We start from the raw sequence: 25,511 nt of genomic DNA on the forward strand, positions 1-25,511 counted from the left end.
CAAAAACACTAACAACTAAAATCAACCATTTTAAATCTACAAGTGAATTTAGGGATCACAACATTAAAATGTACAGTATAAAAAATTTATATTTTAAGATTTAGACCTATATATTGTATTTATATAAAGCGTTCACAGGCAAATTAGCTTTATGTATTTCCTCGGCGTTGAAATCAGGCACATATAAATGTCAGGAAACACGATTCCTGGCTGCATGTCAATATCCATGGATAACTGGATCTTTAGTTAGTTGTAAGGTACCTATTCCAACCTTTAGTTTAAACTGATAATTGTTTGTTTACTTGCATTTTTGCAGTTTTCCTTATTAAATCCAGTCATGCAGTATCTTTTGCTCAGACAAGCTGAGGCAGTGTGTTCCGGCGGGAAAGTGATGTCAATGTATCTATTGGTTGATACAGTTAAATAAAAAAAATAAAAAAATAAAAAAATAAAAAATAAAAATCTAATATTATCCGATAACTTACATGGGCTCTCGGAACGCCACTCAGCCAACTAACTGTTTATAACGCCACACACAGGCAAACATGGCTTCTGATGCAATGTCCAAGATCATATGTTCTGGGGCATGTCAAAAGACTCCAATTTCCTTGTCTCTCTTTTGAGACATGACATAACATTATTCAAAAGACAGCGCTAGGCAGAAGCCTTTTGGGTAGATCTTCACAATGACTCAACTCTTCCAAGTTCTTGTCTTCCTCCTTTCTTGATCCCCCCCCCCTCTCCCATAAGCAGCAGCGGAGCGATTTCAATCATTTTGTAACCTCCCAGCAATCATGGCTTTAACTCCCCTGTTATTTAAAACAATCTGAGCTCTGAGCGCGAGTTAATCACTGCTTATACAACATCAGTCAGGGTTATTCATTCTGTTCCAATTAATCATGCCATTTATCTACATTGTCTGAGCCTTCTGCTCAACAAATTCATCTGTAATGACACAGACAATTCACATTGTTGAATTTTATCATGTATGTGGCAAACGGAGGGCAAATTGTTCTAGATTACGCATGTGTTTGTGTACGCGTCGCTGTGTGCGTTGATTTCAGTGAGCATAAATTCAGCGCCATCTGGTTTTGGCTCTTACTGCAAGGCTCTCTCACTTAATTAACTGGAGGCCATTACATTTCCTGAAATGTTTCACTTTCTCTGGTTCATGTCATGCAGGCAGGCAGGAGGGGAGCAGGGAAGGACTCAATTAGACCAACGCCGCTCCCTGGATATTACACACTTTGTGTGTGCCAGTTAAGGGGGCGTGAGGCTGGTGCAGGGCCTGGACGTCTCTCGCTGCGCCTACCCTGTCAGCACAGATAAAGGCCTGCCTGTCTGCGTTAGATCCCGCCCACACACACGCATTCAGACAAGCTCCAGCTGCCAAAACACTTCAAACCAACCAACAGAGAGCTAGGCATACATAAAGACTAACACGCATTAATACTGCCCAACAAAGACTGCAGCTACTTGCCACATATACACTATTTAATTAGCTTGAGAAAAAGCAAAACTGTGGTTGTCAGTTTAAGAGGAACTACAGCAGCTCTATTAATAGTTTGAGTGAACAGAATCTGAACCTGACCAGCATCAGTGTTTAAGGAGCGTTGAGGATATACACTGCCAGGCCCAAAAAAAAAAGAAAAAAAAAAAAGTGATTATTATGTTACTAGCGTGTTATATGTTTGGCAACAGTTCTTCTAACCCTAACTGATGGAGAGTGTAGTTTTCACTTCTTAAACAACCATGTAGGAAGACACATCATGGCCCTATTCCAGGAAGACAAAGCCAAGATTCATCAGGCTCAAATTGTGAAAGAAGTATCTATACAGAGTGCAACTCTTGCATTGTCAATACAAAATCTTGAGCAAAAAAAGATGCACTTCTTGATGGAAATAACATCACAACATATATTTCCATCAAGAGGTGCATAAGGTTTTAGTCAAGATCTTGTATTGACAATGCAAGAGTCAAGAACTCTGTAAAGTCTACACCAGTACATCCCAAAGACTTTCAATGAATTTAATGTATGGACTCAAAGGGGCCAATTCTTGTATGAAAATGACTCTTTGTGCTCCCAACCATTCTTTCACAATTTGAGCCTGATGAATCTTGGCTTTGTCATCCTGGAATATGGCCATGATGTGTGTTCCTACATGGTTGCTTAAGAAATGAAAAGCTACACACTCCATCATTTAGGGTTAGAAGAACTGTTGCCAAACATATAACATGCTTGAAACATAATCACTGCAATAATGATCCAATCATAGACTCTTAAGCATTTGCCTATTTAAATCCAAACAGCAAGTTTTTTTTTGGGCCGTGCAGTGTATAACATGCAACACTAGAAATTGTTTTTTTATATCACAATAGACTTATTTATGCAGTTATCAGTGGACAGGACAGCTTATGTAATTTATGACATGACAACAACAAAGAAACATGAAAATACAATGTTACGACTTAATGAGTTAATATATATTCAACTGGTGTGTGTACACTAAATTGGCTATTTTAGAACACTTTTAAATGTGATTCATCCAATCAGAATGCAGAGATTTCCACATTAATTCATTTGGTGTATTTTTAATTCAGCAAGTGGTGTGCAGAGTTTCTTTTTGAATCATTACAACATAACATGAAGCTGTATTGTTTTTTTGTGTGTCAATCAAGTTCCAAATAAAGAGAAAATAATCCTTTAAGAAAGTACCTTTTGTACACTACTGTTCAAAACTTTATCTAATTTATAGTAAAAAATACATTTTATTTATTTTTTAATTTAAAAATAATTCTAATAATATTGTGAAATATTATTAGAATTAAATGAAATGTTTTCTATTTATTTTTCTTTGAAGTGAGGTTGGGATTTTAAGCCATTTCCAGCTTTTCTGAAATGGGTCCTTGCTAAATAAAAAAATAATAATTTCTTACCCCCCCCCCCCAAAAAAAACCCCAACAACAAACAAAAAAAACATCTATGTGAAAAAACAAAAACAACTATATCAAGTTATATATCCCAATACCATTATCTACACCAGTTTTCGGTCATACCGCTCACTCCTACCCTTAAGATATTCAGATAGAGAAAGAGCTTTAACTTGACAGGTCTGACTCTCAGCACAAGTCAAACATCTTAAACCCACACTGCCAGTTTGTAACATGTCCCAACCGCACATATAGAACAGAGCGTGGACCTGAGACCATGACTCAGAACGTTAGTCTCAAATGCTGAAGTAAGAAGCTGTTTGTGGCCCAGTCTGCATGCGGTCTGAGTGGTGTTACTCTCACAATGAGTACAGTCAGTGCTGGATGACAATGCATTTGAGGTGAGATGACTATTCTACACATATAATTTAAAAAAAATAAAAATAAAAAATTTGATTTATGTGTCTATTCAAGCCTATGTGCAATCTCTCATCTGACCTGTCTCAGTGAACTGACCACATCGAGTACACAGCAAGAACTGTGCGACAGATGATAAGTGTTACATGATGACATAGGCTGATAGGAGGAACTTCTTTCATACATAATTCCATGCAGTTTGAGTCCACATACGCATACTCACCGTCTCGTTGCCAAAAAGGATGTCCACATAGGGCATAACCTTCAGCAAGGCCTCCTTGAAGAACTCACAGATGAATGGAGCCGACAGATTCAAGCAGAAGATTTTGTTGTTTTCAGAAGCGTGTTTGGCTACCTTCAGGATCGACTCCAAGGACACGGTCAGGAAGAACCCCTTCAGAATAAGACAAAAATGATAGTCAAAACCTGTGCGGACTAGAGCATCTCAGATGGTTTATCAGATGGTTTATCTCTTGGTTTAAGTTTCATTCTTAACATTACTAAGAATGTGCAACAAAGAAATCATTAAACACATACAATATCAGGCTTTTGGAGCTTCTATAAGTAAATCTCAGCATTACAACACAACAGAAAGAAAAACAAAAATACATGTTCCTCCTCCATGTGGAGTAAACAAGGCTAAGCTTGATATAATGGAGAGTATGATGAGGCACAAACAGGATTAAGGTTTTAGGAGATGAGAATGAATGATGACAAATGGAGTCCATAATTGCACTGGCGCTTCCATCAGAGAGCAAGAAGAGTTCAAAGAGACAATCCAATACAACAAAGGACACCTTGGCCCATCTCCTCATACAGGAACAACTGCAAGGTCACACAGCTCTCTGAGGAGCACTTATACATCTCGTTTATGCCTATGCTGAGGGCTCTCTCTGAGCAAACATAAATATGCATACAACATCGGTTTTGTGAACAGATGCTAATAAAATGATAACCCTACCCATCTCACAAAACTTTCTGCATTTTTATATTTAAAAAAACAAACAAAAAAAAAACCCAACAACATTTTATTATGTTTATTAATCAATTTTCCATGTGAGGAACAGCAGAAAGTCCTCACAAAGTAAGGAATCTCAAGTTTTACTATCACAAGGAGAGCTAAACATTCCTTGTGATAGTAAAATACATAGTCGTGCTCAAAATTATTCATACCCTTGGTAAATATGACCAAAGACGGCTGTGAAAATAAATCTGCACCGTTAATACTTTTGATCTTTTATTTAAAAAATCTACAAAAATCCAACCTTATAATAATTTTAAATGGGGGGAAAATCTCATTATGAGAGAAATGTTCTTCTCTAATACACACTGCTCACAATTAATCATACCCTTTTATTCAATACTTTTTGCAACCTCCTTTTCCCAAGAGAACAGCTCTAAGTCTTCACCTATAATGCCTGATGAGGAGTTTGGAGAACACCTGACAAGAGATCAGACACCATTCCTTCATGCAGAATCTCTCCAGATCCTTCAGATTCCCAGCTCCATGCTGGTGCTTCTTCTCTTCAGTTCATTCCACTCATTTTCTTTAGGGTTCAGGTCAGGGGACTGAGATGGCCATGGCAGAAGCTTGGTTTTGTGTTCAGTGACCCATTTTTGTGTTGATTTTGATGTTTGTTTTGGATCATTGTCCTGATGGAAGATCCAATCACGACCCATTATATGATTCTAACAGGGACATTCAGGTTTTGATTTTTTATCTGTTGGTATTTGATAGACTCCATGATGCCATGTATCTGAACAAGATGTCCAGGACCTCCAGCAGAAAAATAGGCCCACAACATTAAAGATACAGCAGTATATTTCATTGTACACATGGGGTACTTTTTACCCCTGTGTGCACCAAACCCACCTTGAGTGTTTGCTGCTAAAAAAAGCTAATTTGTTGTTTCATCTGACCAGATTTATTTTCACAGCCTTCTTTGGTCATATTTACCAAGGGTATGAATAATTTTGAGCACAACTGTATATATACTGTTGTGATTGTATATTATATATATATATTATATCATCATTTACCATAGTGCAATAAAAAAATATAGATAAAAACACCAAAAACCCATGTGGTATTACCATAGTACCATGTCCAAAAAAAACATGTTCACACCACATTTAAAATATTACTGTATGTATGAATTTGATAATTGTAAGACATCCAAAAAAAAAGTTTCCCAAGTGTATAATGCTCCCAGAGAGGCAATCTGAAGACATGGTGTGATTTTCCCCTTGCTTGCATAGGATGGTCTAAAGAGAGCCATTTGAGCCCAATGTGATGGCTGCTCTCCAGCCTTTGTTCCAGGAGGACAGGAGTAAAAAAAAAAAAAAAACATGCTTGCATCTGATGAAGTGGAAAACAAAGGTCTTGTCTGGACTCTTCTTACCGAGAAACAAGAGAGGCTCCTCAGTTCATTGTGTGAATGAATACAGAGCTGGTAAGGAAACACCTTCACGTTTAAACCTGAAACCCTACACTGGGCCTGTTCCTTCGATACAGTTCTTCTTGCACTGAGAGAATAATTCAGAGATACAGTGCAGGTGAGATTAAGGGGGATAGGAGGACAAGGAGAGGGAGAAAATAGAAAATAGAGAGAGAAACACAATAGAGAGTGTGTGAACGAGAGAAGGGTGCACCGTTAGGGGAGCGCTGGCTCTTACTAACGCTCAGAGAACTGCATTAAAACAGATGAGACTTTTGTAGCCGAGAGTGGAGAGAAGTGACCTTCATGTGTTCAGTGTGACTGTGTCAGCTATTACACCATTCACACAGGGAATTTGAGAGGCTTGTTCTGTCACCAGACACATTTGGGCATATTGTACATTACAAAACATCTTTCCGCTATCGTCAATGATTACAGATGTCATCATCTTCACCTATCTAAAATACAGTATGCAGAGATATATTGCACATATGCACACATATTACATATGCACACATATTATATTATATTATATATATATATATATATATATATATATATATATATATATATATATATATATATATATATATATATATATATATATATATATATATATATATATATACACACATACACATATATACACACACACACATATATACATAAATACAGGTGCAACTCAAATTGTGGAACTCGTGTATTCAAAAAATTCAATGCACACAGACTGAAGTACTTTAAGTCTTTGGTTCTTTTAATTATGATGATTTTGGCTCACATTTAACAAAAACCCACCAATTCTCAATAAATTAGAATACTTCATAAAATCAATAAAAAAAATAAAAAAAAGGATATTTTAAAACAAAAAATTTCAGGCTTCTGAAAAGTATGTTCATTTCTATGCACTCAATACTTGGTTGGGCCTCCTTTTGCATGAATTACTGCATCAATGTGGCGTGGCATGGAGGCGATCAGTCTGTGGCTCTGGTCAGGTGTAATGGAAGCCCAGGTTGCTTTGACAGCAGCCTTCAGGTCATCTGCATTGTTGGGTCTGGTGTCTCTCATCTTCCTCTTGACAATACCGTTCACGTCAGGCGAGTTTGCTGGCCAATCAAGCACAGTAACACCATGGTCATTGAACCAGATTTTGGTACCTTTGGCAGTGTGGGCAGGTGCCAAATCCTGCTGGAAAATGAAATTAGAAATTTCCTGGTAGATGGCTGTGTTGACTGTGGACTTGACATGGTAGCCCAAATCATCACTGACTGTGGAAACTTCACACTGGACTTCAAGCAACATGGTTTCTGTGCCTCTCTGCTCTTCCTCCAGACTCTGGGACCTTGATTTCCAAATGAAATGCAAAATTTACTTTCATCTGAAAAGAGGACTTTGGACCACTGGGCAACAGTCCAGTTATTTTTCTCCTTAGCCCAGGTAAGACACTTCTGACGTTGTCTTTGGTTCAGAAGTGGCTTGGCACATGGAATGTGACAGTAGCCCATTTCCTGAAGATGTCTGTGTGCGGTGGCTTTTGATGCACTGACTCCAGCTTCAGTCCACTCCTTTTGAAGCTCTCCTAAGTTCTTAAATCGGCTTCGCCTGACAATCGTCTCAAGCCTGTGGTCATTCCTTTCACTTGTACATCTTTTCCTACCACAGTTTTTCCTTCCAGTCAACTTTCCATGAATATGCTTTGACACAGCACTCTGCGAACAGCCAGCTCTTTCAGCAATGGCCCTCTGTGGCTTACCCTCATTGTAGAGGGTCTTGATGATCGTCTTCTGGACAACTGTCAAGTCAGCAGACTTCCCCATGACTGCTGTTGGGATCACTGACCTAAACTCAAACTTTGAGATACTGTTTTGTTTTATTTTGAAGAGCAGCAAGCTGTAATCATCAAAATGAAAACAAAGTCTGGAAATATTTTACTTTATGTCTAATAAATCTAGAATATATTTAAGTTTTACTTTTTGAATTAAATTACAGTAAAACAACTTTTTTTTATTGAGATGCACTTATATAAATATATATATTAGGGATGGACCGATACCATTTTCTGAGTTATTTTCTCTCTCTCTCTCTTTTTTTTTTCCACAAAGAGACTAATGAATGTAGGACAGCTTCTATAATTATTACTCTAATGAAAAAAGTAATATTGTTTTTGTGCTTGTCACAAACTTAAAGAAAAACAATTTCACATTGTCCAATAACCTTCAAAGGGCAAAATTACCAATATATATAATTGTTGTTATATAAAAATAAATTTACAAACAAATTACAAACAATACAACAAATACTATAGAGATACAAATTAAATAAACTTGTTTTTCAGATACAGTAGGTTTACTGTATATACCATGTATACATTTATTTAACATCTTTTGTTGTTTTATTAACATTAATGACAAATACAGGCTACAGTCCCTTGAAGACCGAATCCATGGATACTGACACATCCTGTTTTCACCCAAATGTTTACGTCCACTTAAGCCATAACCGACTGTATTTATGTGAGATACTCCACACCATGGACGTTTTGATATATGTTTTGATATATATATATATATATAAAATTTTAATATATTTTTATATATAAATTATATAATTAATATACAGTTATCATGTAATATTAGATAATTATAATGCAACCAATAGAATAGGATATTAAATAAAACTGTATACTGTAAAAATAGATGCCACAGTATTGTGTGTAAACAAATACTCGATTGATCAACCAAATCTAAACTAATCAACTAATCACATAAACTAATCACACTCTGCTGATGGTCTGTTATACACATTTCATCATATAATATAGCTGTAAACATAGCTTGACTTAGTAAGAAATAAAATGCCTTTGAAAACAAACATTATGGTGGTTATACTGGCTCAAGCCCAACAGCATCCTGGGTAGCTTTAGATGCTGTCTGTGCAGAGGTAATGGACCATCCGTGTGTACGTCTCTCAGCATTACCCCTGTCATTAGCACACCTCGGCTATGATGTGCGAGCATCGTTTGGGAGAATCAGCCCACTGCATTATTGGAACTTTAATGTTGGTGTGTTTGAAGTTGGAGAGATGGCCAGAGGGAAGCTGCTTTAATGGATGTGCTGCTCTCTTTCCTCCCTGAACCCAACTCCACCGGCACTGCCACTTCACAGCTTTCTGAGGAGGAACTTTTTTGTGCAAGAGCAGAGTGCCAGAGCCTACCGTACTGTTGTCCCGCTTTCAAAAGTTTCGCAATTCTCTGGACATCCTTCTGAATAAAAAGCACAATCTCGACATGAAAGGTCACCTGTCACTCAAAGAGGCCTTAATGCACAATGTATCATTTATGAATTACCGCTGTCCATTGCATGGAAATGCATGTATCCAGACGAGCCCATTCGGTGGCAGAAGACATGGCCCTAGTGCTCACAAGACATCTGGTCCAGTTTATTAAAGCCTTTCAAAGGGCCGTGTTTAGCATTCTCTATTAAATCTGCATGCTAAACAGCCCTCTCAAGCCCATGTGCTCAGAGAAAGGGCAGCCTGCTGCTGCTGGCTCGTTGCAGGCCAGTCTGAACTTCCCTGTACTAGAGTGAGCCCTTGAGATGAGAATCTTCACCCTTTCACATGTCATACGCAGGTTTTATCTCTGTAAGAGTCCCGCATGAAGGATCAATACATGGCCTGCTCGGAGCAGATTGCACTGACCTGACACCTGGCTATCACAGCAGCCATCTTAAACGAGTAATACACTGCTGCCCTGGATAGAAACATAGTGGAGTCTGCTTGGTGACCAGCCGATTTAATCAACCAATTTAATCTAGTAACAAATATTTGTCCCAGTAAAAGGGTTTATGATCATTAAAGTGCTAGTTCACACAATATAAAAAAAAAAAATACTGCCATCATTTACTCACTCTTTTTTAATGGAGATTATACCACATTGAACTTGAATAAATCGTGCCTTGTCCTAATAAAAAGTTAAATAAATCTAGTATTTTTAAGAGACTTACTGATCTTGACAGTCATGAGGGTATGCAGGGTTCATCACTATGATATAATTTTCTGTTGTTTTATTTTTTGCATGTTGGTTGTGCCAAATGATTTTGATTAGGCAGATAAATTTTTTTACAAATAATAACAGTATTTTAACAAAAATAAATGAAATAATACAAATAAAAGAGTTTGCCAAAGTACTTAACAAGATTTTTTTAATGAGAAAAATGTTCTTCATGATACAGTATATGTGACTGACAATTTTTACTTTATTCCACCCAAAAATATCAAAACGCAATATAAAAAAAAAAAAAAAAACATCATTTAAGAGCTGTATAGTAAGTCACTGTAGCAAATTAGCTCAAGGGAAATATGAATACTTAATTATAACTTTATTATAATACTTTATAAATTTATATATATTAAATTATAACTTATTAACTTGATGTAACAGAATTAACACCACAATCAACTAACCTGTTTGTCCAGCGAAAGCTCATTATTAAAGGTGCCCTAGATTCAAAAATTGAATTTACCTCGGCATAGTTAAATAACAAGAGTTTAGTACATGGAAAAGACATACAGTGAGTCTCAAACTCCATTGTTTCCTCCTTCTTATATAAATCTAATTTGTTTAAAAGACCTCAGAAGAATAGGCGAATCTCAACATAACACAGACTGTTACGTAACAGTTGGGATCATTAATATGTACGCCCCCAATATTTGCATATGTCAGCCCATGATCGAGGCATTACACAAGGGCAGCCAGTATTAAAGTCTGGATGTGCACAGCTGAATCATCAGACTAGATAAGCAAGCAAGAACAATAGCAAAAAATGGCAGATAGAGCAATAATAACTGACATGATTCATGATAACATGATATTTTTAGTGATATTTGCAAATTGTCTTTCTAAATGTTTCGTTAGCATGTTGCTAATGTACTGTTAAATGAGGTTAAAGTTACCATTGTTTCTTACTGTATTCACGGAGACAAGAGTCGTCGCTATCTTCATTTTTAAACACTTGCAGTCTGTGTAATGCATAAACACAACTTCATTCTTTATAAATCTCTCCAGTGTAGCATTAGCCGTTAGCCACGGAGCACAGTCTCAAACTCATTCAGAATCAATGTAAACATCAAAATAAACACTGAACTTACGCCATTAGACATGCTGCACGATGAACACTTTGTAAAGATCCATTTTGAGGGTTATATTAGCTGTTTGAATTTTTTTTATGTTGTTTAAGGCAAGCGCAAGCTCTTGGGGGGTGGAGCACGAGATTTAAAGGGCCACACACCCTGAATCGGCTCATTTCTAATTATGCCCCAAAATAGGCAGTTAAAAAAATTAATTAAAAAAAAATGTATGGGGTATTTTGAGCTGAAACTTCACAGACACATTCAGGGGACACCTTAGACTTATATTACATCTTTTAAAAAAAAGTTCTAGGGCACCTTTAATTATTTGTTAATTCTAAGAAATGGCAATGTCTAGTGTATGGGAAATAACTTTTTAATCTACAGTACTACAGTAGAGCATGTAGTCAAAATCTGCATGATTAGGGAGTGTGAACTATGAACAACTTTATATGCGACAAGAACAAGACTTTTTTAACTAGACTAAACACTTAGACTAATCTAACATACACATATGTGCATACAATTAAGCAATGGAAAGAGAGCTGAAGCAGAACACAGGAAAGAAGTTACAGCATTGTTTTAAATTCAGCAGATCAACAGCCTTGAGCAAACCATCAGTTTCTTAGTTCTAATGCACCCTTCTTTAAAAGGAGTAGGGGATACTAAAAATATCAAATAATGAGACCAAGTTTGATACTTGCATGTCTCACCCATTTAAATAAAACTGTCCTGATGCATTTTGTTGAGGCTCCAGTTGATCTTTGCTGAAGTAGTCTTGATGAGAGAGAACCAGTGTGAGTCAGAGGATCTTTGATGAATGGAAAGACAAGGCTACAGCCTGGCACAAGCTTAGGGGTCCTTAGAAGACTTCAAGCTCAGCATCATCTTCACATCAGTGATCTTGCAATGAGTGATCTTTTAAGGTGAGTAAGCCAATAAGGAGTTGTTCCTTTGGAGGCAAACTTTACAATCCTTTGTCTTCTAGTAGGGTGTTTTGTATAATAATTTGATTGGGTGCCGATGGAGAAACTACTAAAGATTCTTATAATACTAACATATTGCATAGGTATTGACATATAATGTAAATTATTCAGGTCATTTAAACAAACACATTGATACCAAACATGGTATACATATGACCTTGATTAAGTAAGTAAGGCTAAAACATTCATTCAAAGAGTTATACATAGGCAAAACACTATAAAGAACATATGATTGCATAGGATAATTGGATACATGACATGGTACATTGGTACATTTCAAGTGATTATATATAGAGGGTATAGAATTACGATGGACTATATATACATTTTTCTGTTTCAAAGTGAATTTAGATCAAAACTCTACATTCGTTTGAGTTGTAAACTTTATCTTTGTTACCACAGTAACCAGCGGCCTGGTCTTAGCTGCATTTGGGTGTTAGTTAGGTCCACTTGTTAGGTGAGGGATATTGTGGATAATTTGTTAAATATAACAAATAATTGCATGTCTGATCCGTCTCAGTCGCTATATCACAATTGCATGAATTGCTTTTTTAATGTTTTTTTTTTTATTATTATTATTATTTTATGAATAGATCCAGTCTAAAAAAAATGAGCATCATGTTATTGAACCAAAAACCAGGAGTATCTTCTCAGTGCAAGATGTTTTATTCAGAGTGTCTCAATTACACCAATTCAACATTAGATAAATTCATTTTAATAGGAAGACACCGCCGGATTGAGCATACCAAAGGGATTGGAAGATGTTTGATGTTTTCTGCTCATCTTACTGCACTGTAGTCCTTACAGTCCACATCACATCTGGTTTTCTTTTCGCCTGTCTTAAGAAACATGTTCTACAGGGCCTTATCTAATATTGCTGCTCAGTGTAATGGCAGGCAGCCTGTGACATGAAAGCTCAACAGCTGCCAGCTCTTTTCAAACGCGGTATTCTTTTTCGATTTCTTCCTGGGCCCCATCAAACGTGTCTTTATCCGACTGCGACGCCAAAAGGAAAAGCCTGTGCTTGATTAAAGAATCATTTTTTTTTAATATAATGAACACAGAGACAAGCATAAACATCCAAAGACCATCAGCGCAAGTGGGCCAGAGTATCACGTCGTGATGGACTTAATCTGAGCGTTTATTTCATGTTAAGAGTCATGTTTAAAATAAACACAGCTGATGGTATTGATTTTTAAAAAATCTCATTGTGGAATCACATGTAAGGAAAGGAGGATGCTTATAAATGTAATAAATCAAATCACAAGCTAAACAATGGATCCTCAGTAGACAGGTACAGGTGAATACAAGTCAAGATACATTTCAAAAACCAGACGACTTAACCACCATCCTCTAGGGAGAGCAAGGCTATTATATTCATCTACAATAGCTGTGGGAGGGAAAGGGGAGGTCAGTTTTCTGGCGGGCTGACATATCCTTCAACTATAAAAATGACTGTGTAAAGAAATTAGACACTAGAAAAATATGTAATCAGCAATTTAGCAATAATGCCCATAAATAAATAATCAGCACCTCCATTAGCCTGACATGTATCCGAGACGCAGTGCGTGACGCGACTACTGGATTGTTGGCGCACTCGCGGGCGGCCGGTCCATTAAAGAGAACCATCCGTCCTGTGCACTTCCCAACGCCACTTCAGGTGGAGTGTGTTATTCTGTGAGCCAAGGGGCGGCAGGCCCAGAGCGCTCATTTGTAGCACCATAAGACAGGTCGTAATTACACTCACCCAGCACGGAGGGAATAGGAAGAGGAGTCCCGAACCTGACACATTAACCCTATGAGGAGGTTAACCGTGATGGACATCAGAGAGCTAAAGAGAACTGCAGGGTTTTACATAATTAGAGTCGCAGGATCCCTCAGAAGCCCTAGAGATCAAAACTTTAAGCTGTCGAGTTCGCACAACGTGCTGAGTGCTTAGTGTTCAGAGAGCGAATTTATCTGGATTTAGCACGGACAAAAAAAGTTTGAGAGTCCAAAGCCTTGAGGTGCCAGCGTAATAATTCATCACCTCGCTCCAATAACAAAACATCTACTGTAGTGAGAGGGAAGAGTCTCCAGATAAGGTGTTATATGTGCACCAGCGTGTTTTTGTTTGTTTTGCCTTTATTGTTAAAATGTCAGTCTGACAGACATCAAGATGGGGAGAGCAACGTGCTAGTGCTAAGAACGCTTATGAGGGAAAACAAAGTAAACATCTTTCTGTGACTTTTCAGACAGAGAGACATTTTTCATGGTGCGACTCCACATGGGAGTGAGTGCATGAGGCAGATTATTTAGCACACAATTAAGAGCTGCTAAAATATGGCAACAGCTCGCCTCCTCTCGCTATCCTGGTATAATTAGATTTTCACCTGCTGTTGAGATACCGAAAAAAAAAGCTTGATTCGTTGGACAAGACAAAGAGGCACCTGACGTGCCAGCTCCGGATCCATCTCACTCCTCAGCATGCTGGGAGTTTCTGAGGTAAATTGAAAATGCTGTTGAAAGCTCGCCTGGATGAGTTGCACAGTCTGCTTAACACATTGGTATAGGGACAGATGCTACTTTGGAACAATATTGCCATCAACATATTTTTGTTTAAAAAAAACAAGCAGATGAATCTAAACAGCAAATATGCAACCAATGTGATTTTTACAAACGTGAGATGTCCCTACACTGTTAAAGAAAGAGTTCACCCAAAATCAGTTACTCACCTCAATGATGTTCCAAAGCCATAAGATGATTCATTGTCGAAACACAAATAAAATATTTTAATAAATAGCTAATTTTTATAAGGAATACTTAAAGACATTGTATCTAATCTTCTGAAGAGACACTATCGCTTTATAGGATGAAAGGATTTAATTTTGCCTTTTATTTATATAAACATTGGTCAAGCATACATGCGTGACCTTTCCAACGTGATTACGTAATGCGAGGTGCATTGCAGAGCTAGTGCAAGACGAGCATTTGTGGTCAAAAATTATATAATTTTTATTTATTTATTTTTTAGAAAATGACTGATCGTTTTTGCTAGATTAGATCCTTATTCCTAGGCTGGGATCATGTAGAGCCCTTTGAAGCTGCATTTAAACTGAAATTTGGACCTTCAACCCGTTGGTAGCCATTGAAGTCCACTATATGGAGGAAAATCTTTGAATGTTTTCCTCAAAAGCCTTAAATTTCTGTTCGACTGAAAAAAGAAAGACATAAACATCTTGGATAACATGGGGGTGAGTGAACTATCAGGAAGTTAACTCTGAATTGAACTAATCCTTTAATGTGCTGTATAAGTGTGTTGCAATCTCTGCAATGTACTTACAGTGCAACATTAAGTGCAATCTCTTTTTTTCCTTTTTTATATGTTAACGTTTAGGTGGCGTAGACTTTTTTGAGAGAGACAAAATTATGAGAGAATATTAAAAATATTTTCATTTGTGTTCTTAAGATGAAGACTAATGGTTTAATTCAATTCAATTCACATTCATTTGTATAGTGCTTTTCACAATTATAACGACATGAGTGTAAGTAAATGATGACTGAATTTTCGTTTTTGCATGAACTGTCCCTTTAAATCAACAGATGCTGTGATTTCATCAAGTCACTGTTTAAGATTGTTTCAGTGAATTGCTCATAACTATTAGGGTTACAGCCAAAGAAGCTGAAGCAGCCAAGAGAAATAATCACAGAGCAGAAAAACCTACTTTTAATTTACGGCACAATGCCAAGAGGTGGTAATATGTTATTGTCTACTGCAAATTTACGCTGTTGAACGTCGGGTTGCCAGAAGACGTGGAATCTTGAGCCAAGAACACAGTCTGGCTTCATCTTGCTTTAAGTGGATACATATTCTACACCAGTCTCAGTCTTTCAGAGGAACCGTTGGGCTTATTAATCCTCCACACGCTCTTCGGGCTTGTCAAATCCCATTCAAACGCCACAGGAAACAAATGTGTAAACACATCCAACGTAGTGTGAAGGCTGTCAAACTCGATGCCTGCCCTTGCGTAGAGACGTAGGCTAAAAGTGAAATATAAGCTGTATCGAAGACGGTTTTCGATTGCGACGTGCCACGCAGCGTAACCGGCTCTCGCGCCCTCAGAAACATAAGAGCGCATGCAAAAGTGGGCCATTAATGATTAATGGCTGTTTAAATAATCATCTGACGGCAACTGTGGAGAGAGTCCCTGATGAAAACATCAACAGCAGTGCCTCTTGTCAATGCCTAACGATGAGACTAAATGTGGGCAGGGTGTTTGATAGCAACATCAGTCATTCATAAAGGGAAAAGCAGGCCAGATATGCAGCGAGGCAACATGGGCAATGGTCAGAGGTGGACGTAACCTTCTATTCTACTGTGACCGTTGCAAAGCAACAAGAATCATCACTATTTTCAGCTCATTTCTCATCTATTGTGTAAAATAACTCTAAAGGTCATTAAGAAATCTGGGTCAAGCGCCTTAAATGGAAACAGCAGGCTTTGTGAAGTGAGCCATGGTCCACTGTGAGCTAGTGTGTTGATGGACCTCAGGCTTCAGCCAACCTGACATCTATTTTGTAAACATTAGCAGCCGCCCAACGCGAGGGCCGGCTACTCACATGATGTGCGCTATAAACCAAAATCACATAGCGGACAAGACACTTCCAAACACTGAGCCGAGGTCACATCAGGCAAACGCCATTTTCTAAACAAAGAAGAAAATGAGAAGCTTGGAGGAACATAATAACCTGCGTTTGATGGCAAAAGAACTTTCAATCTAGCTCCATTTTAAAGAGCATAAACAGATTACATGTTGATTTGATTATAGCTTGTTGCTTCTCCATTGATATTTTCTATATAAAGATTTTTGTATGCATACACCTCCATAAACATAACAAGAGATGACGCTTTTACACAGATCGGATCCTCATTTCAGAGCTGCAGACACTGTGTACATAGAGTCAATTGAGTAAATTGCCTTGCTTAAAAATAACTGTGAGGAATGAAAGAGCCAACTTGATGCCCCACACATTCATGGTGGGTGGCACAACTCCACTGGCTTCTCTTCTCTCTCAACTACAAAGGTTTCATCAGGACACTCAGGCAATTATCCTTTCAAAGACAAGACAGATCGGCTCATGGAGCATGTAATTATGCAACAAGTCCTCTCCTGTCCTCCCAACCAGGGTGTTTTGGAACGCAATGAGACGCCTGTAACATTATCATAACATGCAGCACTACTTTCAATTAGAAATAATTTGGAGCGAAACACTTGCCTAAAGCTTTTAAAGGGGCTAATCAGTGTTCATAAAATAATCTTTTTCATAAATCTACCTGAATAAAGTCATCACCAGACCCAGACAGAATCTGAAGATTTTTTCTGTGTTGATTTTAGCTGAAAATCTGAGGACTGGATGTGGATATGGTAATGTGTGTTAAACTAAGAGTATCAGACATTTATTGGCATCTAAAAGCATAATTAATAAGCCAAAATGTCTAATACACTAACAAGCAAGGGATGGAGGATGTAAAGAACTTTGTGATTGATTGGCAGGGCATTTATCATGGGGGACAACCTGGAACGTTACTGTGGCCCACTAATGGCCACTATAGTTTAACCCAGGGGATTTCAAATGGGGGTGCAGGGACCAAGGATTTACAAGGGGGTAATAGGGGTTATTTTCTTTTCTCTTTCTTTTCTTTCCCTCACGAACAATTCAAAAATTTGAGGTCGGTAAAATGTTTTAATGTTTTTAAAAGAAGTCTCTTGTGCACACCAAGGCTGCCGTTATTTGATAAAAAAGTAAAAAACAATAATTCTGTGAAATATTATTACAATTTAAAATAACTGTTTCTATGTTTTTTATTTGACTAATTTATTCCTGTCATGCAAAGCTGAATATATTAGAAAAAGAACAGCATTTCTTTGAAATAGAAATCTTTTGTAACATTATAAAAGTATTTACCATCACATTTGATCAATTTAAGAGTCCTTGCTGAATAAAAACCAAGGTTTACTTTTATTAGTATACCAAGGTATATTTTTTAACAGTATGTGTTGTTTAGTGTATATGCAAATTAGTTTTTTTTTTCCTATACCAGTTAACAAAAAAGTGATATCACTTATACATTAATATAATTATTAATTATATATAAAATATAATAAATTATTAATTTAATGATTTTTTCATTTGCTTTAGAGCAATGACAACATTAAAACATGCTATTTAATTTTGCCATTTTGTTCCAATTCTGTAAAAATCTTCAGGGCGTAGATTCTGTGCCGGGGAATCACATACAGGATGATATTTTATCTCCTCATATTAAAAAGACCTTTGCTAAAAGACTAACAAAAGAATCCGGCAGCATCCCTTTATTAAATGATCCAATTGGGTGATGTCACGGCGCTTCCTCTTTAAAAATAAGATCATTTTAACTTACATTATGTAAATGTCACCCTCTATCCCTACAAGAAAATGAGAGTGTAATAACATATCCAACAGCAATGAGTATACTGGTGCTTTTTAAAAAGAGACGGTACATAGTAATGTATTTGGCTCTTCGGAGCAGCTACGGGGCGGGCGGCTCCTAATTACTCCTCTAAAAAATTCTCCTGAAAGTCAACAGAACATAATCGATGGAGAGGATTATATTAGCGAGGCCTTGGACCTTAGCCAATAAGAAAGGCATGCTGCTCTCTGTCTCATCAGCCGCCAATGATTGAGCGAGCTAATGGAAAGACATACAGCTAAAGTGACACATTTGTGCAATGGGGGGAAAAAAAGGATCAGTCATTGATCTGCCAAGGCCATGGTAATTAGAGTGGTGGCCAAGGCGAGAGACTGTTTGCCCTTAGAAACAGCAGACAAGCAGCTCTGGTATACATCACCCTTGAGACCAGAGACTGAAAGGCGAGAGAGAGAGTGAACACTTGTGTCAGATACCAAATCAGCCCTTGTCACCTTCCAGCGCAGCTTCAGAAGAGGAAGCTGAAGAGAAGAAGGAGCTGCGGAGGTCACTGCAAAACAAACGTTTAATACAGTGTATCTGTGATCTCAATTAATCATCACACAAGGTTAAGCTATCAGGATTTTTCAGTGGTATAGCTTATGTGCACACAAGTGCGAAGTTACCAATTAAATAACTGCATTTTATATTTATATAGTAGATATGTAAGGAATCATGTACAGTCAAGATGGTCATTCTTGCAAAAAAAAAAACCCTAAAAGGATTATGAAAGGATTGTTCTGTTTAATGGATAAACACTTATCAAATATATAATAAAACAAACAATAAAATGTTAAGGTAATTTTATTCTTAAAAATAAAAGTAATGATAAATTTAGCTATTCATTAACTATTAAGTAAGCAGAGTGATACAAGAGATATGAAGCTTGTATACTGTAGTCATTCGTATTGGTAGTCATAGGTCATAATGCAAAAACAACTGACCACATAATGCTATGACTGACCAATCAGAATCAAATATTCCAAAGAGCCATGTAATAAAATGGTTAAATAAAAGCATCTAGAGCCAACTGAATTTGAATTTTCTACATCAAAGAGTCTGTGACATACCAAACTAACTTTATATTAGGCTAGTTTATTAAGCATTTACTGAACTGGGACTGTGCTTCTGTTTGTTTCATACTTATTAAAAAATATAATCTTTCTTTCATTATGCTCGTAATATTTTAAGTACTCTGTTGGAATATCTGAAGGCAAACAAGGCCAGTTTTTATTCCCTATTCGTAGCTTTAGAACAGAACACATATTCTTTAGTTTTTTTACACAGGAGGAAAACAAACATCTTGGTGAAGATCCAAGCCTTAAAGGGGTCCTTGATTATGATTTCACTTTTTTTAACTTTAGTTAGTGTGTAATGTTGCTGTTTGAGCATAAACAACATCTGCAAAGTTCCGATGCTCAAAGTTCAATGCAAAGGGAGATTTTTTTTTTTTTTTACAGAAATAGCCTTTTAAGGACTACAACAAATGGCTGGTAGGGACTACAACGAGGCTTCATCCTATGTTGGTGACATCACAAACCCCAAAACTTACATAAACCCTGTCCTCAGGAACATGCAACAAAGGGGGTGAGGCCATGTTGGGCTGCTTTGGAGAAGAGAAAGAGTTGTTGTAGTAGAGTGTTTTTGCCATGTCGTCATTTTATGCCGGACTGCTTCACAAACAAGGGTCAATTCAACGCTGGATTTGCTCAAAAGATTAACATGACGGCACATGCTAGTCAATGAGTTGAATCAACTGCACAGCAACTACATAAATGTATCCACTAACCATTCAGAAACGTCCAGTTGCATTCCTGAGTCTCTCCCTCAGTGTCCGACTCCGGTTTAAACAATGTAAGGCTGAACACCATTACTGACAATGGACATTTTGGCTGCGTGAGATTCTCCAACTTTGTTGTCGTTGAGCAAATGAAGCGCAAGCTGTTAAAGCCAAAACACTCCCTACAGCTGTAATAAAAATGAAGTACATTTCCTCACTAAAATAACATATAATTTAGTATGAATCAATCTACAATATATCAGCCAATATCTCACAGTTATTGCAGTAACAGCACAAAGTTTTCTTCTCTTGTCCTCATCTGTTGAATTGTTTGACTTCCTCCAGAGCTCTTTATAGTATTCAAAAGCGTCACATAGGTTTTGTGGCCACATGTACAGTGACTTGTGCAGTAAATTTTCCCAGTTTAGTTGTGAAGCTCATTTAGCATACAACAGAACAGAATGAAAGAAAAAAACAAAACAAAACAAATTAAATATTACTGAATTTGCTTGTGTATTTTGCTTGGGCAGCCAATAAATAAATAAATAAATAAATAAATAAATAGATGGATTCAGGAAAAACCCTGTACACTAAGGCCTTATATGGCAGCAAATATGAAACAGCTTGTAGTTGTAGCATATAGGAGTGAGATAGGATAGAAGCTGGTATAAGAAGCCCTTCTGTATGACTTAAAGGCTTGATGCCACGATGCCACATGGACTGATAAATATGCTGTCTGTTTTAGGCTCTTGCTTGTTTGGTTGGGGGAAGTTTAGGCTGGATGAATCTCATCCGTGCTGCACATTAGCTCATGTGGTGGGTGAGAGAAAAAGAGAGAGAGAGAGAGAGAGAGAGAGAGAGAGAGAGAGAGAGAGAGAGAGAGAGAGAGAGAGAGAGAGAGAAAGAGAGAGGGGACCCATGGAGTCATTCTGTCTGTAATTGCATGGCTAAATGCTCCCCTCGCTTCCTGCCCTCCCCCTCGGCGGCATCTCCCTGCCCGCACCAAGAAACTGCAATTGGCATAAGCCACTTAAGGCAATCTGTGCTGAGCGAACTACAAAACCCTGAGAGGGCTTAAATTTACTAAAGCCTTGAGAGACGTAAAGGAAGGAGAGAAAAAAATGGTGGTGCTCCTTATTTAGCAACTGACAATCCAATTCTACAGCAGTGAAATTTAACTTCCATCTATTGCATTTTAATCCCTTGGAAGAATATCACAAAACATAATGAAACAATTTATTGATTTCTTCATTTGACCCAGTGGATTGGTGTTCAAATGACAGCACTGGGAATAATGTCTCATGATTTATACTTGATGTATTACTCCCATGCTCTAAAGCTACTAAGCAAGAACTGTTATCCGTTATTAATTAAATCATTGTAATGAACACCAATAATTCACAAGCAATTAGCTTTTTAACCCCCAAGTAAAACTGTACTACAAAAGCATAACAAACTACTTTAAAGTCAACAGTAGACTTTTTAAGTCTAAATATAACACCCATAATAATAATAAAATATAACAAATATACTGTAATATAACAAACATTAAATATTATATATAAAATGTAATGGTAATAGTATAATATTGATAATATTAATTATTATAATATATATAATGGACAAATATAAAACATTATTATGTATATTTTTTAATAATAATAATAAAAACAATTATTATTATTAAATAAGGAAGTGCATTAATAAAGTAAACAATTTAGTTTCATGCCGACTTTAACTTGCTGCAATCAGGATGTGATCTGACGGCTGCTTTTAACTAATTTATGAACACTTTAATGTATGATTACGGAAAACATAACAGAGGGGCTGCCGACAGCCACACAGAGACAGTGTCTTCATAATCATAATCAATAAAAGCGAGGCAAATAGAGAGCACCCCTAAGGACTGGTTACCGGACACAGGATTGATTATCGCTGAGGAAGTCAGGTGTACGCTGACAGGAAGCATGTCTTAATGAAGGAAAAACTCTCTGCCACTGTGTGCATTATTTAGTCCTGTAATAAAGCACTCAATGAAACTTCAAAGCAACCAATTCATTTTTAGCTTCGCTGGGAGACTGGAGGAGAGAGAGTGATCACAGGGCTCACTGAGAGAGACAGATGGATGGAAGGAGGGAGGGAGGTTAGGACAGAGAGAAATAAGGACGAACAGCAGAGGAAAGTGAGATGGAAGCTAAGGAAAAATGGGGGTAAAAGAGGACAGGCATCAAAATTGTGTATGTGCTGAGATGTAAATGAAAGATGAATGGAGGGAAAGAGCAAGAAAATGTGGAAAAATAAAGAGGGAGGGGTGAAAAACCTAATAACACTGAAACTTAAAGGGATAGTTCACTCAAAAATGAAAATTCTGTCATCATTTACTCACTCTCATGTCATTCCAAATCTGTATGTCATTCATTTGTGGAACACAAAAAGTGATATTTTAAAGAATATCACAAACATATATTCCATATGATGATAGTGAATTAAGAACTGGGGTTGTCAGGCTTCAAAACGACAAGACAAAAAAACATCATAAAAGTAGCCCTTACTACTCGAGCATTACATTGCAACCGACCTGAATACAGACCTTGATACAGAAATATCTGAAATGCTTTTAATACTCATTTTCCGCAGAACAGATACACAATACCAGCTGCGCTCTCTCATCTCTCCAACAGCGAGTTGACCCACAAACCCGCCTCCCCTCACTCACTTGTTTCATTTGCTCCGGTTGAATATTGTTGGGGTTACAGGGTTTGAAATTCGGTGTCAGATTGCGCATAATTTTACACATTCCCGCAGACTTTGTGCTCATACCCAAAGTGCGCTCATACATAAAGCTGCCTCTCAGTACTAAATTGAGTTCTTTTTCGCTCCTTCACACCTAAACAGTCAAATACACACAAAATAATGTAAAAATGCTGATCATGGCGAGTATTCACATAAACACAGTCAGTTATATTTTAAGTGAAGGTAGACAGTAAACGCATGTGTAACAGTATAATGGATCCATGCATCAGGTCTTAAAGTGACAGCAGGCCAAATATTAAAAATATATGGCACTTTTTCCCAGTGGTACACTCTAAAAAATGCTGGGTTAAAAACAACCCAAGTTGGGTTGAAAATGGACAAACCCAGCAATTGGGTTGTTTTAACTCAGCGGTAGGGTTAAATGTTTGCCCAACCTGCTGGGTAGTTTTAACTCAACTATTGTTTAAAAATTACTGTATTGCTTAATTAAAATTAACCCAAAGTATGTTGGAAATGAACATTTATTAATGTTCTATGAATAATTATTAAACAATAAACATTTATTAAATTACTTATTAATAAATGTATATTAATAAACTATTACATTTATATTAATAAAACATTAAAGCTTATTAATAAACATTCACCTTTTGTCTATTATTGTTGTCTCTAATTGCATCTGGTTTTTAATTTCCCAACTATTTTGGGTTCATTTTAAGCTAGCCATATAGCAATTTTTAAATAATAGTTGGTTTAAATAAAACTACCCAGCAGGTTGGGCAAACATTTAACCCAACCGCTGGGTTAAAACAACCCAATCGCTGGGATTGTCCATTTTCAACCCAACTTGGGTTGTTTTTAACCCAGCATTTTTTAGAGTGTATTGATGTCAAAATTGTGGCCAGTGAAAATGCTAAGTGGCTAGTAACTTTGAAAAACCACTAGCCACAGTGGCTGGTGAGCAAAAAAGTTAATGTCATGATATATAATTTTAAGGTCTAGTCCTTATTCAATGTAACTACAAAGATAGAAAGAGCTATTATTAAAAATTATATTATTTAAAAATGTATTCTTTTGTCTTCCATTGAAGGAAAGAATGGGTTGAGGGTAACAAAACAACTTGGAAAATCTTGCGGATGATATTTCTCATTCTTGGACAAAAAATCCCTTTAAGATCAAGATAATGTCCAAGAGTCTATGTTTGGTAACCATGACGGCCTGCGATCCGGATAACAACTTCATCCTGAGGATATTTTAAATGCCTTTGTAATAAAGAGGACACTTAGTGCCACAGCTCTGACAGAGCCACCTGACTGTGTGTGTTAAATAGCAGTCCTCAGCCAGCTATCTGAAGGAGTGAGAATATAAAAAAATTTCCTGGCTGGAAAAAGGAGAAAAAAAAAAAAGTCTCGTCCTCTTCTGGCCCAGTAATGACTTTCAATGGGAATAAGAACACTTAAAAGAGGAATATTTCCTCTTGATTTTAACGCGCAGTCATACTGAAGCAGGCGGTGAGTTTTCTGGTGTGATAAGGGCTTAGCCAATGTAATCCTCACAGGCACTTGGCCTTATCTCTCCTGCAAGGAAAAAGGGAAACTTTCTGCCATTTTCAAAAGGCAACAGTGGTCCAACGAGAGGCTTCAACTGTATGGTTTTCTTACTGCAGCTCGACTGAAGGACTTGCAATAAAATACATCCTCACAGCGTACAAACACGCTCGGAAAAAAAGAGCGAACGTCCTACAGTAACCAAAACAAAAACTGCAAACATTCTGTGATGAACCTTTTAATATGAAATGGCACAAAGTGATAATCTCCATTACAGCTTCACAGGGACAATGCTTCACAGTGTTACACCAACGCAAAAGAAACCTGATGGTGTGTTGATAAGGGCTGATCAATCACCACCAATTCATCAAGGCTGCTTGAGAAACTGTGAGGAACAGAGCGGCTGACAACTCCTTGACAATCTTTTATGTGGGGCAGCGGCTTCACTTGGCTGACCTTTGGCATTAAATATTGAAACAAGTGCAGTGAACAAGGGAGGATATGGCTTACAGCTACACCCTTCAAAGTGACGACACTACATGTGAAACAGAGCCGAGAGGAGAGCGAATCGTCTGTCAACAGTCACATCAGAAGGGCCTGTTACATGTCGAGCGTCACTTCTCTACAAGCGTGTGTCACTCTGCCCTCACGGGCACAAACATCTCTGTGTTCTCAATTCAATTGTGCCACTAACAGGAAAATATGTTGCATAATACCATCGTTCTACCCAAATGATGTGCAAATCATATTTGTTCAAGGCTCCCTCTCTATGGCAAAAAGATCACATGGATCTGTTCTTCAACCGATACGAAGAAAAAAAAGGGAAGAGGAAAAGACACACAGATACAGACACAGAGAGGAGAAATTAATGAAATGTCATTAACATTTAAAACTTTATCATAAACTTTCAATGTATTTGAAACTGATTATCTTTATAATGACATTATAATTTCACCACAAAAGATAAGGATGCTTCATAGGAGCATGTTTTACACTGTTACAGAAAAATTCATTTCAAATAAACGCTTTTCTTTTGAATTTTCTATT

General features: G+C 37.2%; 1 protein-coding gene across 3 annotated transcripts in view; it reads right to left on the reverse strand.

Annotated features, from left to right (window-relative positions):
- Nucleotides 1-25,511, reverse strand: part of adka (adenosine kinase a) — a 158,434-nt gene that overhangs the window by 36,978 nt on the left and 95,945 nt on the right. For all 3 annotated transcript variants that reach the window (XM_067386263.1, XM_067386262.1, XM_067386261.1), the window contains one exon: nt 3,572-3,742. In XM_067386263.1, the coding sequence (XP_067242364.1) occupies nt 3,572-3,742 (171 nt within the window). The remainder of the gene's footprint in view (nt 1-3,571; nt 3,743-25,511) is intronic.

The sequence above is a fragment of the Chanodichthys erythropterus genome, chromosome 5 (genome assembly GCF_024489055.1).
Source record: "Chanodichthys erythropterus isolate Z2021 chromosome 5, ASM2448905v1, whole genome shotgun sequence".
NCBI lineage: Eukaryota > Metazoa > Chordata > Actinopteri > Cypriniformes > Xenocyprididae > Chanodichthys > Chanodichthys erythropterus.